Genomic DNA, 13,324 nt, shown 5'->3' with positions numbered 1-13,324 from the left:
TTTTTTCTTCTGTTTCTTTTTGGGTAGCTTCTATTGCTATCATTTTGCTACTGTTTTCCACTCCAAAATCTAATTCCATTTAGCGTATTTACCATTCATCTCATCTAATATTATTTTGTTAATACCATTGATTGCATTTTTCATATCAGATATTGCAGTTTTCATGTTTAGAAGTTTGATTTTAGACTTTTTAAAATAAATCTTCCATGTCTCTACTTAACTTCTGGACATATGGGCTACAGTTATAAGAACTGCTTTTATGTATTTGTCTGCTAATTCTAACATCTGTTTCAGTTCTGGGTTGGTTTCAATGGTTGGGCTTTTTCTTTATTGTGGGTAATGTTTTCTTGCTGCATTGCATGCCTGGTAATTTTTTATTGGATGCCAAACATTGTGAGTTTTACCTTGTTGGGTGCTGGATATTTTTGTACTCCTATGTATATCCTTGAGCTTTATTCTGGGATGTAGTTAAATTACTTGGAAACACTTTGACCCCTTTTATGTCTTGCTTTTAAGATTGTTAGATAGAACCAGAGTAGCATATAGGCTACAGCTAATTATTCCCCATGACTAAAGTAAACTAAATATGAGTCTTTTACCTAATTTTCTTTAAATAATGAGATATTTAAATCTGGCTAGTGGGAACAGGTACTCTTCCCTGCCTTGTGTGAACATCAGGACTATTCCCTCTAATCCTCTTGGATGGTTCTGTTCTGGCCTCAAGTAGTTTCCTCATTGCATGGGTTGCTCAGTGTAGTAGTTTCCCTTTACCCACAGGATATTTTCTAAGATTCCCAGTGGATGCCGAAAACCTCAGATAGCACTGAGCTGTATATGTATTATACATGTTTCTTTTTTCTTCTTCACAATTTCATTGATAGATTTCATTATTAGCATAAATCTTTAGCAGCCTCAGCATAAATCTTTTTTTCTTTCCTTATTAAGTCAAGAACTTTCATCTTTTTACTTAAAAGAAATACTTTGTGACTGCTCTTTGGCATATCTAAATTGCCAACATCTCCATACTTACACTTTGGAGCCATTGCTAAGTAACATAAAGGTTACTTAATTGCAAGCACTGTGATACTTCAACAGTCAATCTGTTAAATGAGACAGCTATTAAGTGACAGGCAGGTAGCAAGTACAGCCAGTATAGTGTAGATAATGCTGGACAAAGAGATGATTCCCATCCTAGGTGGGATAGAGCCGTGATACGGTTTGGCTGTGTCCCCACCCAAATCTCATCTTGAATCATAGCTCCCATAACCCACACATATCATGGGAGGGGCCCGGTGGGAGGTAATTGAATTATGGGGGTGAGTTTTTCTCACGCTAGTATATAAGTCTCATGAGATCTAATGATTTTGTAAAGGGCAGTTCCCCAGCACACACTCTCTTATCTGCTACCACGTAAGGTGCTCCTTTGCCCCTTCTTTGGCCTCCACCATGACTATTAGGCCTCTTCAACAATGTGGAACTGTGAGTCCATTAAACTTCTCTTTCCTTTATAAATTACCCAGTTTTAGGTATGTCTTTATTAGCAGCATGAGAACGAACTAATACAAGCAGGACGGCATGAGATTTCATCACATTCTCAGAATGGTGTGCAACTTAAAACTTATAGTTTATTTCTGGAATTTTCAACTTAATATTTTCAGACTCAGTTGGCTATGGGTAATTGAAACAACAGGGAGTGAAACTGCTAATAAGGGAATACTCCTGTACTCTTATATTCTTCAGATCTCTGGAGTTTGTCTCTCTGTAACCCTCTTCTCTCCACTGTTTTATTCCATTAACTATAGCGATCTTGGTATTCCTGGATTTTTATCCAACTTCTCAACTCAGACAGTCACTGAGATGTGCCTATGTCACTCCTCTCTATGCTGCCTGGAAGTCCTTTCAAGGCAGTAAGCTGAGGCAATTGTAGGGTGCACTTCATTTATTCCAGGTATTGCAACGATCACTGTTCTCCATTTCCTGATGTCTGTCTGGTATTTTAAAAAACACTCTTTTACATATGTTGTCTGGGATTTTGGGCTGTTTCAGGTGGGGGGAGGTAAATCCAATTCTTGTTACTTCTGTTTGCAAAAGCAGACATTCTTTTGCAAAGAGAAGTAACTGTCTTTTGTAGACTGTCTTTTGCCTACCCTTTCCATTCTTCACAACTCACTTTTCAGTTTCATAAGACCATCGATAAACATTCCAGTTCCCAGAATATTCAATAAAGGAGAAACTCCTGCTGAATTTCCTCCATAAGACTTGGCTAATAACCACACGGGGCTTAATCATAATCAGTTGTTTGAGAGGCACAAGAGATAGCTCTCTTATTTTTCTGTTAATGCGGTCAAGTAAAGTTAAGGGCAAGTATGTATTTCTGGGTAACTATAAAAAATTATGGCAAGTCCATGAGGCTATGCTATTATAAACATGGCTAAAAATGCACCAAAATGAATGCATTTGTGTGGCACCCCACAAGTCTTCCAATGCCAATGGAAAAGTTTAAGCATGATTAGAATCTTGGCTCAGTGACCTAGACCTTTTTATGTCAATACATTTCTCCCTAGGGGTAAGTAAGGTACTTTCAAAGGACATCCATTCTTTGAAGTCAGTTAGAAAATTACTGCTGCAAGGTACTAAACAGTACTTCAGTAGGCTTACAGAAATAATGTACAGCTGCAATGTGTTCATTATGCCAGGATGCAATTTACCCTTTCAGCACACACTGTTTCCCCCTGTGCATGCCCTGGTTCATGGGAGTTTGGGAATAACCAACTGTGATCCAGTTTCCACTGGGTTTCTCTCTGAATGTTCACACTGGGCTTGAATTGTACCCAGATACTCCCTCTCAAATATTAAAGAGAACTAGTCACCAATGGTTTCCAGGGATTGGTCTGGGGGTAGCGGCATTAAAAATTGTTAAATTGACTCCCCCTCATTATCAGACATAATAGGATCCAAAAAGAAATGTTCAATATTTATCTGGTTGTTTCTACATAGTTTTAAAAGCAATCAATATATCTACTGATCTACATATTCCCTTTTCAAATTTTTCTAAAGTAGAGAGCTTTAATGACCAAAAAGGAAAGGGTGGGTGGGACTCATCAAATTGTTTCCCACTTCCTGCCACCAAAAATTCATTTTAGTCCTGTTAAAGGTTTTGGACTAAAATAATGCAAGTCACTAAAGCTCAATGCTCTCAGTTCTGTTGGTACCAAAGCAGTGATGATGTTATATTAGTTAATCAATAAATGCAAAATGCAAAGTTGTTTATGATTAAGTTTGTGTGCAAACTTGCAAGTACACAGACACACCAGGACCTACTTGAGGCAGTAGAAGAACAGGCTATGGAGGGAAACAGAGATAGACATTAAAAAATGTCTCTTTAATTTATTGCAGTCTGCTTACTGCCTTATGAGATCAAGAATCCTGCTCATTAAACAATCAAACTTTACTTATTTGCACAATAGAACATAAAATCTATTTTATCACTTTCCCCCCAAAAAACCTGTTTAATTCTTTTCAATACTTGGGAATGATTCAGTTTAAAAGGGCACAGACAAAGGCGGCTTTATGAAGGTGATAAAATGTAATCCACAATGCCCACATGACATCATTAGAGCAGATGTTTGTACCATAATATATAAATGCAACAAGATTCAAAATCTCATATGAAAAATTTTGGACTTGATTTATTCTGGGCTTTTATGCTATAGAAATTTAACAGGAATCTGTGGACCAATAGTTGGATACAGGATGGAGAAATTGTCTGGGTTTTGGGTTTGAAGTTGACATCATTACTCCACTGTACATTTTCTGGCTTTGGTTGCCTTAATTTGGTATTGATGGCTGGCAAAGAGCCTCTGGTATTTAAACAAACCTTACCTATAATAGTCTGGCTCAGAGACTGTCATTTTGAATTCTACTTTATTCTGTGTTATTTACTTCTTAGTCACATTTATTCAAGAAGGATACACTCATTAGGTAAGTGATTTCAATTTGCATAAGCACACTGGTTAAAAAAATTGCAGGTATGTGTTCCCCAGATATTATGTAGTAACACACCTGGAGTTAATTATTTGCATTGTCTTTTTGGAAAAAGTTTGAGAACTGTTTTCACGCATGCAAGCACAGACAGCATGTCATAATGGCTTAGGGCTGAAAGTTAAGGCGGCTGCTTCCTTTATAATAGATGTGCAAAGACTTACTTTCCAATTTCTTCTTACTCTTCCGTCTGGCTACCCAGCATTTGTTCTTCAAAGGTATTCTAATCAAACTATTCAAAGAATTTAGCATCAAATATGATGTCTCCAGGGAGGTATGATTTAGAGAGTCTGGGATTCAATCAAAAATCACTCCATGGAAACTTTCATTTTTAGCTTAATATCATGTCTGTGTATGAGGAAATAACTAGTCACGAGCCTGTGTGATATCTGAAACAATGACGTTTATGTAAAAGGCCAGGGCAGGTTTCTAAATTTTATAGTTCGAAGTGTGAAAGGTAATATAATTTGAACTTTCAGGTTTTAGAAAGTGGAATGTTGTTTATGCTTGAGTTTTGCATTGTCATTGCTTTTAAGACTTGTTCTTGCTGGCAAAACTGTATTCTACAATCATATATGCTGCCTCCCAACAGTAGCGCTATACAGATTCCTGCTTTTGTTTTTGTTTTAAGCAAAAATAAGAACTCGTTCAAGGTTAAAAAAAACATGAAAACATAAAACATGGAACATTTCTTATTTATGCTGCATGATAGACCCATTCAAAGACTTACAAATACATTGGCAGTATATGATACTTCATTCTGGCTGTCTGACCAGCAAGTCCAAAATCAACTTTTTATGAAGTTTAAGATGAAAAATGACAAGTAGAAAGAGTATAGAAAACATTTGTGATGGAGAGAGTATGGTGAAGGAGAAGAGATACAACAATAATTTATAAATTATTAATAAAGGAATAATAGTACCCTTTAAATATAGTGAAGGGTTTTTTTTTTTTTTCAGGATATAAGAGTGTATCCACAACCACTATTTAAATTTTGGGTATGATTCTAACAAGCTTACATTAAATTGCACATTTTATGGAAAAATGTAATGAGAATAATTCTCTTACCATCTGTTTTCTTTGAATCATTTCCAGTGTTAGAGTGATCCTTCTTGTCTGTCTGATTTTTACCATCTTTCAAGTCACCTGAAAGTAATAAACATGACAAACAGTATATGTATACAGCTGAGGGGGGTGTTGTAAACATCTTCAAACCCGTCAAGGTTAAAAAAAAGTGCAGCATAATTTTATAGTCATGAAGGTCTATGTGTCTGAGTGTAAATATCTTTTGTAATCACATGTTAGGTCCTGGAAATTGGATTGTGATACAGAAATTGAGGCTGAAAGTTCTTGTTAAATAGAGTTGCAGTTAAGTCATGTGTTTATCTTCTAAGAGAAGCAGTTAAGATTTACTGTTAGGCTGTGGAGTGAGGAGAAACTGGAGCTAAATGTAAGTTCTACCAGTTAATAGCTATTTAACGTCTCTGTGCTTCAGTTTTCTTATCTGCAAAATGGATATATTAATACCTACCTTACAGGCATATTGGATAAATTAGAAGGCATATCACTCAATACAGTTGTTATTATTCTAAAACGGAGCTATAAATGGTATTTTAATAAATGAGCTTGTCAAAATGTAATTTGTAAAAGTTGTAAAACATTATCCTTAGAAAGAACATGTGTCAAGTATGTATTTAACCCACTTATGAGAGAACAGTAAGAAGTTTCCAAAGTACTGGAACTGGGTATTTACGGATATTTCCGAAACATGTTTGCTAGGTTAATGACAAAACTGGTTATATCCTACAGGGCAATAAAACCATAACCTTTGTGGTTATCTTCTCTCTCAGTCAAAAATCTATAAATTAGCATATAACTTCACAGGACCCAGGCGTGAATCAAATAGTAAATACAGCTAGACATAGTCATGTTCTTCAAGAGTAGAAGTTAGCAAATTAAGGCCCCTGGATCAATGGTGGCTGCCACCAATAAAATTTTCCTGAAACATGGCTACACTTATTCATTTACATATTGTCCATGGCCGCTCTCATGCTGCAACAGTTGAATTCAACAGTTGCAAAGAGACAGGCAAAGCCAGAAATATTTTCTACCTGGTTCTTTGTAGTAAAATAGTGCTGCACCCTATCTAAAATAATTTAATAATCCTAGGGCATGTGTGTTCAACAATATTCCAGTATGACATGGAAAGGTCAGGGACCTCTTCCCCCACCCTTATTTTCAAGTGTTGAATATTTTCTTACCAATCTTACCAATGGAAGCTTTTTTTTTTCTTAGCCTGCATAAAACCAAGAATATGTTCTCACTCAAATACTGGTACTTACTGAAGCCAAAAAATCCTAATAATAATTGGAGTCAGCTGGGCCTCTAAGTTATGTGTATGAGGGACAGGGTTTACTCTTTTTTACTTTATTCGTGCCAGGCTGTGTGCTAAATGCTTTTTGAGAACTGTTTTGATGCATGCAAGCAAAGACAACATGTCATAATGGCTTAGGGCTGAAAGCTAAGCTTGTTAGCTTTCAGCTTCCTTTACCTGATGCTTACTTTATAATAGATGTGCAAAGAGTTATGTTCCAATTTCTTCTTACTCTTCCACCCGGTTACTCAGCATTTGTTCTTCAAAGGTATTCTAACCAAACTATTCAAAGAATAGTTTAGCATCAAATATGATATCTCCAGGGAGGTTTGATTTAGAAAGTCTGGGATTCTACCAAAAACCACTCCATGGAAACTTTCATTTTTAGCTTAATATCATGTCTGTGTATGAGGAAATAACTAGTCACGAGCCTGTGTGATAGCTGAAACAATGACGTTTATGTAAAAGGCCAGGGCAGGTTTCTAAATTTTATAGTTCGAAGTGTGAAAGGTAATATAATTTGAACTTTCAGGTTTTAGAAAGAGTAGAATGTGCATCATTTTATTAAATGTTATAATAGCCTGATTATGAAGGTACTATAATTGAAAGAAGACAACTGCATCAAAGATTCATTCACTAAATGTCCAGTTTGTAAAATCTGATGAATAACCCACTCACCAAATGACTGAGGATGTTTTTCAAGTTTGAGGTTTTTTTGTCAACGTTCCTGCAGCCAGTTGGACAAACATGAGCCATTCCATCTATGTCAAGGGGCATGAACTACCCACTCTCATGTTTCATACCCCAACCCTGAGCTCACATCTGCCCCAACTTTGCACCTGGATTTCTCTCTTGCAGCAAAACTGCTAAGCTCTCAACTATAGTATTTGCAACCTCTCTATGAAGCTCAAGTCTTAGATTTCAGACTTCTGTTTACTGTTTCCATTTCTAAATGCCTTTGGCCTATGAATTTATAAAAAAATGATTATCTAAGGATGATTAAGGACCATTTTGGGCTGTGACATATTCTACAAAGTACATATTTTTAATGGAATTTGACAAATGCTACACTAAGCTGTAAGTCAATAAACTCTCCAGGTTCCCTCTCATTCTGAAATGGGGTGGACTGTGATATGGTTTGGCCATGTCTCCACCAAAATCTCATCTTTAATTGTACCTTCCATAATTTCCATGTGTTGTGGGAGAGACCCAGTGGGAGATAACTGAATCCTGGGAGCAGTTTTCCCCACAATGTTCTTGTGGTAGTAAATAAGTCTCATGAGAGCTGATGGTTTTATAAGGGGAAACTTCTTTTGCTTGGTTCTCATTCTCTCTTGCCACCATCATATAAGAAGTGCCTTTCACCTTCCACCATGATTGTGAAGACTCCGCAGCCAAGTGAAACTGTGAGTCCATTTAACCTCTTTTTCTTTATAAATGACCCAGTCTTGGGTATGTCTTTATCAGCAGTGTGAAAATGGACTAATACAGACTGGCAGCAGGGTGCCATGGCTCACACCTGTAATCCCAGCACTTTGGGAGGCTGAGGTGGGTGGATCACCTGAGGTCAGGAGTTCGAGACCAACCTGGCCAAAGTGGCAAAACCCTGTCTCTACTAAAAATACAAAAATTAGCCAGGCATGGTGGCAGGTGCTTGTAATCCCAGCTATTCAAGAGGTTGAGTCAGGAAAATCTCTTGAACCCAAGACGTGGAGGTTGCAGTGAGCCGAGATTGCACCACTGCACTCCAGCATGTGTGAGAAGAGTGAGACTCCATCTTAAAAACAAACAAACAAACAAACAAACAACTCCCAAAAAACAAACAACAACAACAACAAAAACCAGACTGGCTGGAAGAATTGAGAGGCAGGGGTGTCTACTCTGGCCAGGGTCCAAACAGGAGGATTTTAAGTGGAAGATATGGTCATCACCTCCTCCACCACCAAAAGAAAAGAAATCCTTCATAAGTCCCACGAAACACTCCAAATACTGGCTTTTCTCTATCTTAAGGATGCCAGAGATGGACTCAAGGATCTTGAGCCCTGTAGTCAAACTAGTTCCTTCTTCCCTCAGTGAACCTCCACACTCCTAATGCATGCTTTTTAAGCCTACTGGGTTGCTCTGAACAACAGCTGCAGCAACACCAGGATGTCTTCTAGAAGTTGCAGAGATTGTTTCCTTGGCTGGTTGCTAGCCAGCAGCAGCCCATGGTGGCCCCTCTTCTCAGCCAGGGCTGGGGAGGTTGTGGGAGGAAGTAACCTCGACACAGAGCAAAGATTAGAGGATTATGTCACTGCCAATGGGTGCCCAAACTTCGAGCAGCTCTCCCTCACCAACATCCTTCAGCTCTAACGTGGAAGGTATCCTGGGCACCCCACAGAGAAGGGTGCCAGGACAGTGACACGTGCTTGTTTGATGATGTTCCCTGACTCAAGCCCATTAGGTAATTTCCCATGGGTTATATCTAGAGTAATGGCTGATGTGAGCTGTTACTCAATAAGCAGGGGGAAGCAAAAGAGACTTTCTGTGCAGCTGTAAATCATTCTAATTAGGCTGCTGTAATACAGTCCCGAACCACCATTAGCCTTTCTTATTATTGCTCTAAATTGATTTCTTTTCCCACCTCTCATCTACTGCTTACTTTTTAAGGGAAATGGTAGGCTGCTGCTTATTTCAGGAAATAAGCACAGTTGTGAAATCCAGCCAGCCTCGTTGAAGACTCTGGCTCCTGTTTTGTTTCTTTCAGGCTTTCCCCTAGCCAACTTCAAAATGAATTATTATTTCCACATCTGCCCTCTCTGGGTCTTTGTTTCCTCTGGTAGAATTCATATCCTTCTTGGTGACAATCTCAAGTACAATGTCCTTGGCTTGTTTGTGTTCACTGGTTGCTCCCACTGACTAGACCTGGGGTTGGCAAACTATGGTCCATGGGTCAAACCTGGATCTACTGCCTGGTTTTTTATGAGCTACAAACTAAGAATGGCTTTTACATTTTTAAATGGTTAAAAGAAGACAAATATTTTATGACATATGATATTACATACAATTCAAATTTTAATTTCCATAAAGTTTTATTGGAAAACAGGCTCACTCATTTGTTTGTATATTATCTGTGGCTGCTTTAAAATGGTAATGTTGAGTAGTTACAATAGAGATCTTATGTCCTGCAAAGCCTAAAATATTTACTATCTTGTCCCTTTTAGAAAAAGCACACCAACCCCTAGAATAAGTATATCGTAAACCTCTTATAAACAGCAGTTAAGTTTGCATATTTCTCTGATTGCCCCTCTCCCTGAAGGCACCAAACCACAGGGAAATGATAGTTACAGAACAGAGCACTGGGACTCACACAGACCAGAGTTTAACCTGAGATCTCTACCTAATGGTTGCTTGACTTTACACAAGTGATTTCATCTCTCTGAGTCTCAATTTTCCCACCCACAACATGGGAATGGGTGTTTCTACCTCACAGAGCTGTTAGAGTTTTTACATGATGTAATGTAGGTAGAATCTCAAGTACAATGTGTGACACATGTTAAGCATTGAATAAAATGGTAGTGTTATTGTTATTGCTGCTTTTACAAAGGGAAACACTTCTAGCCCACTCTGTTAAAAGAAAAAGCAAAGGAAAGAAACACACGTTGCCTCTCTCACCACTCCTTACATGTTCCTCTTTTGAGAGGAGTCATTATTTATTTAGGAGGTAGGGTTGGCCATGCACAGCCTGGCCCAGCCATCCACATCCCAGCCTGTTTTGAGATATGTTTTCTATAAGACACACACATTTTCTGTCACTTTAGAAGCAGCCTGCCAGGGTGTTGGGGTGAGATATGAGTCCTGTACTTGGCTCTACAGTGTCTGGCTGGGTAAACCCATTTCAGAACAAACGTGTAAAGAAGCCCATGTGCTCCGCAGACCAACTCTGTGTTTCCCAAGTCAGCTCCAGTTGCAATGGAGCTGATGTCTTGATCATTGACTTCCTGATTTTGTTCCCTATCTCTCAGTTGGTTCAGACCTCAGAAGGGGTAGCAAGGAGGGGCCTGAACTATCTGTTAAAACACTAACAGGTACATCATAAATTCTTTAAAAATTTTTGCATGAATATATGTTTTTATTTTTTTAAGTTTTTATTTCCATAGATTTTTGGGGAACAGGTGTTGTTTAGTCACATAAGTAAGTTCTTTAGTGGTGATTTGTGAGATTTTGGCATACCCATCACCTGAGCAGTATACACTGAATCCAATTTGTAGTCTTTTATTCCTCATCCTTCTTCCACCTTTCCCCACAAGTCCCCAAAGTCTATTGTATCATTCTTATGCCTTCCCATCCTCATAGCTTAGTTCCCACTTATGTGTGAGAACATATGATGTTTGGTTTTCCATTCCTGAGTTACTTCACTTAGAATAATGGTCTCCAATTCTATCCAGATTGTTGCAAATGCCATTATTTCATTCCTTTTTATGGCTGAATAGTATTCCATCATATGTTTTTAGGGAATCAGCAGGAACTGGATAAGCAGAAAAGCCTCGCCCTGTGAGCTGTTCCCATCACTGGGGTTGTTTGCCAGTTTCCATTCATCATGCCATTAACTCCTCAAAAACAGCCCTTCACCAAGCGCAATTCTACTCACCATTCTGTTGCTGTTCTCCTGACGATGTCTCAGCTTTGGAATTTTTCCCATGAGGGTTGTCACTTTTGTTTGCCCGTGTTCCATTGACTTGATTCTTAGCTTCTCCAGACATCTTTTTCTCAGCTTTGCCAGATGCGGCCTCTTCAGCCTGGCTTTTGGCTTCCATTTCCTTTTGCTGCTCCTCTGCAGCCAGGCGAGCCTTTTCTTCTGCTTCCTTCTTGGCCTTCTCCTCTGTATCCATGGCAAGTTGGGAAAGGCACCGAGAAGAGAAAAAGAGGGCATGCTGTTAGGAGAATGACCTGTTTTAATGCACAAAGAGGATCTAAGGTGTTTACTGAGTGTTTGGGTACATTTCTGCTTAATTCATCAGATTGTCATGTATTTAGGAAACCGATAAAATAGGTTCATGATGACGTCATTCTGAAAACAGTGAGTTAGAGGATGGAGCAGGGAGAAAATAATAATAAGGATAATAATTAATAAACCAATATTGTAATGGCATTATGAATATCATCATTATTAATAGCTTCTATTGAATGTGTTCTCTATGCCAAGTGTTATGCTATGTATTTTGGGGGGGGTACTTATTTTCATCCTCAAAACAACCTTACAGCAGCTGCTATTACTGTGACTCAATTTGACAAATGTGAAAATAAAGTCTCAGAAATATCACAAAACTTTCCCACCACCTCAGTAAAAACTGCAGCTTCATATGGGTTTGCTTAAGACCTAGAGTTTAAACACAAACAATTGATTACAAAACAAAAAGGGAAAATATCCAACACTAGAGCAATTGAAGACAAATACACTGAGGACACTGTTTATGAGTTTAAAAGAAGGAAGAGGATAATTAAGCCTTATATAAAAAAAAACCCACGGTATTTAGTTTGGCCAGGCACCTGGTCTGTGTCCTCCCTTTTAATGAAACAATACTAGCATTATTTCCAATCTCGCAGATTACAAAAGGGCTTGGCTCTGTGCTTAGTCAAAAACACAGCAGAATTGCATAGGTTAAGTATTTATGAAAAGACTGGTTCACTCATCCAACTCATATTTGTTGAGCAGCTAGAGTGTCAAGCACTGTTTTAGATACAACGAATACAGCAGTAAGCCAGTCGATTTATGGAGAAGAGATCATAGTTAAGTAAACAAATGATTAAGATACGTGCAGATTGTAGAAAGTGCTTTGCAGAAAACTAAAACAGAGTCATATGATGGAACACAATCAGCATAGGGGAGGGGATTGCATTAGACAAGGAGGTGGAGAAGGCCTCCTTGACAAAGTGACATTTAACCAAGTCCTAAATTATGACAAGCTGACCATGCATTAATCTGGAAAAATAGTACTTCAGCCAGAGGAACTAGAAAATGCAAAGGCCATGAGGTAAAAATGAACTTGGTATGCTCAAAGAACACTGAGTATAGTTAAAGTAAATTTGACAAGGGCTTAGTGACAGATGATGTTCATGACAAGCAGGGTTCAGATTATGCAGGGCCTTGGAGGCAATGAGGTGGACATTGCATTGTAGAGAATAACCTACACAGAAGCCACTTAACAGAGCCCAATCCTCCAAAGGTTCTAGAGTCTTATTCCATGTAGCACTTAGTTCACTCCAAAGACCTTCCAGCCTGTACCATCAACTTCCATTGGGAAAAGCCTTATTACATTTTTCTCTAGATGTGTTTTAAAATTCCCCATACTTCATTACCAGATGTCTTATTTATTTCTTTTGTGTTAGCCTTGGTCCTGGAAAAAAAGCTAACTCTCATAAGTAATCTATTTGTTTTTAATCTAATGGATATCAGAGTGACTATGCATTTATCATGTTTCCATTTGTTTTAGCTGCTAAAGAGCTCAAAGCCCAAATTTGGTCCAGGCTCACATGTTCACGAGGCTTTATGACATACATTTTCTGGAAGTCTATGATGCCTGGTGTAGTCTACTTTTCCTGCCTTTGTATTTCCTTACCTGTCTTCCTTAATATATTATGTTTTCATTCATTAATCCATCCATCCATCAATCCATCCATCCAAGCCAATGCCCTACCTTCATCTCCAAACAAGTTAAATAAGATTCTGGAGATAGACGGGCAAGAATAGGATATTTTAAGTGTTTTCCAGGTGATTTAAACATACAGAGTTGAGAAGCACTGATTTAAATTTTAAATGTTTGCCATTCAGTATTTCATGACCTTCTACTGTCCAAAAGGATGTATTTATAATTAACATTGAAAAGGTAAGGAAAGATCTCTTTACAAATAACATAATTATGTGCATGT

General features: G+C 38.1%; 1 protein-coding gene across 13 annotated transcripts in view; it reads right to left on the bottom strand.

The window, feature by feature from the left end:
- PDE1C (phosphodiesterase 1C) overlaps positions 1-13,324 on the bottom strand; it is a 551,218-nt gene that overhangs the window by 68,130 nt on the left and 469,764 nt on the right. For all 13 annotated transcript variants that reach the window (XM_032286655.1, XM_032286659.1, XM_032286653.1 and 10 more), the window contains 2 exons: positions 11,046-11,276; positions 5,110-5,187 (listed from right to left, as the gene is read on the bottom strand). In XM_032286655.1, the coding sequence (XP_032142546.1) occupies positions 5,110-5,187; positions 11,046-11,276 (309 nt within the window). The remainder of the gene's footprint in view (positions 1-5,109; positions 5,188-11,045; positions 11,277-13,324) is intronic.

This window comes from Sapajus apella, unplaced genomic scaffold (genome assembly GCF_009761245.1).
Source record: "Sapajus apella isolate SASKATOON/1434 unplaced genomic scaffold, GSC_monkey_1.0 scaffold19, whole genome shotgun sequence".
Taxonomy (NCBI): domain Eukaryota; kingdom Metazoa; phylum Chordata; class Mammalia; order Primates; family Cebidae; genus Sapajus; species Sapajus apella.
The sequence above is the reverse complement of the archived record's forward strand: the minus strand, read 5'-3'. Positions and strand labels throughout refer to the sequence as shown.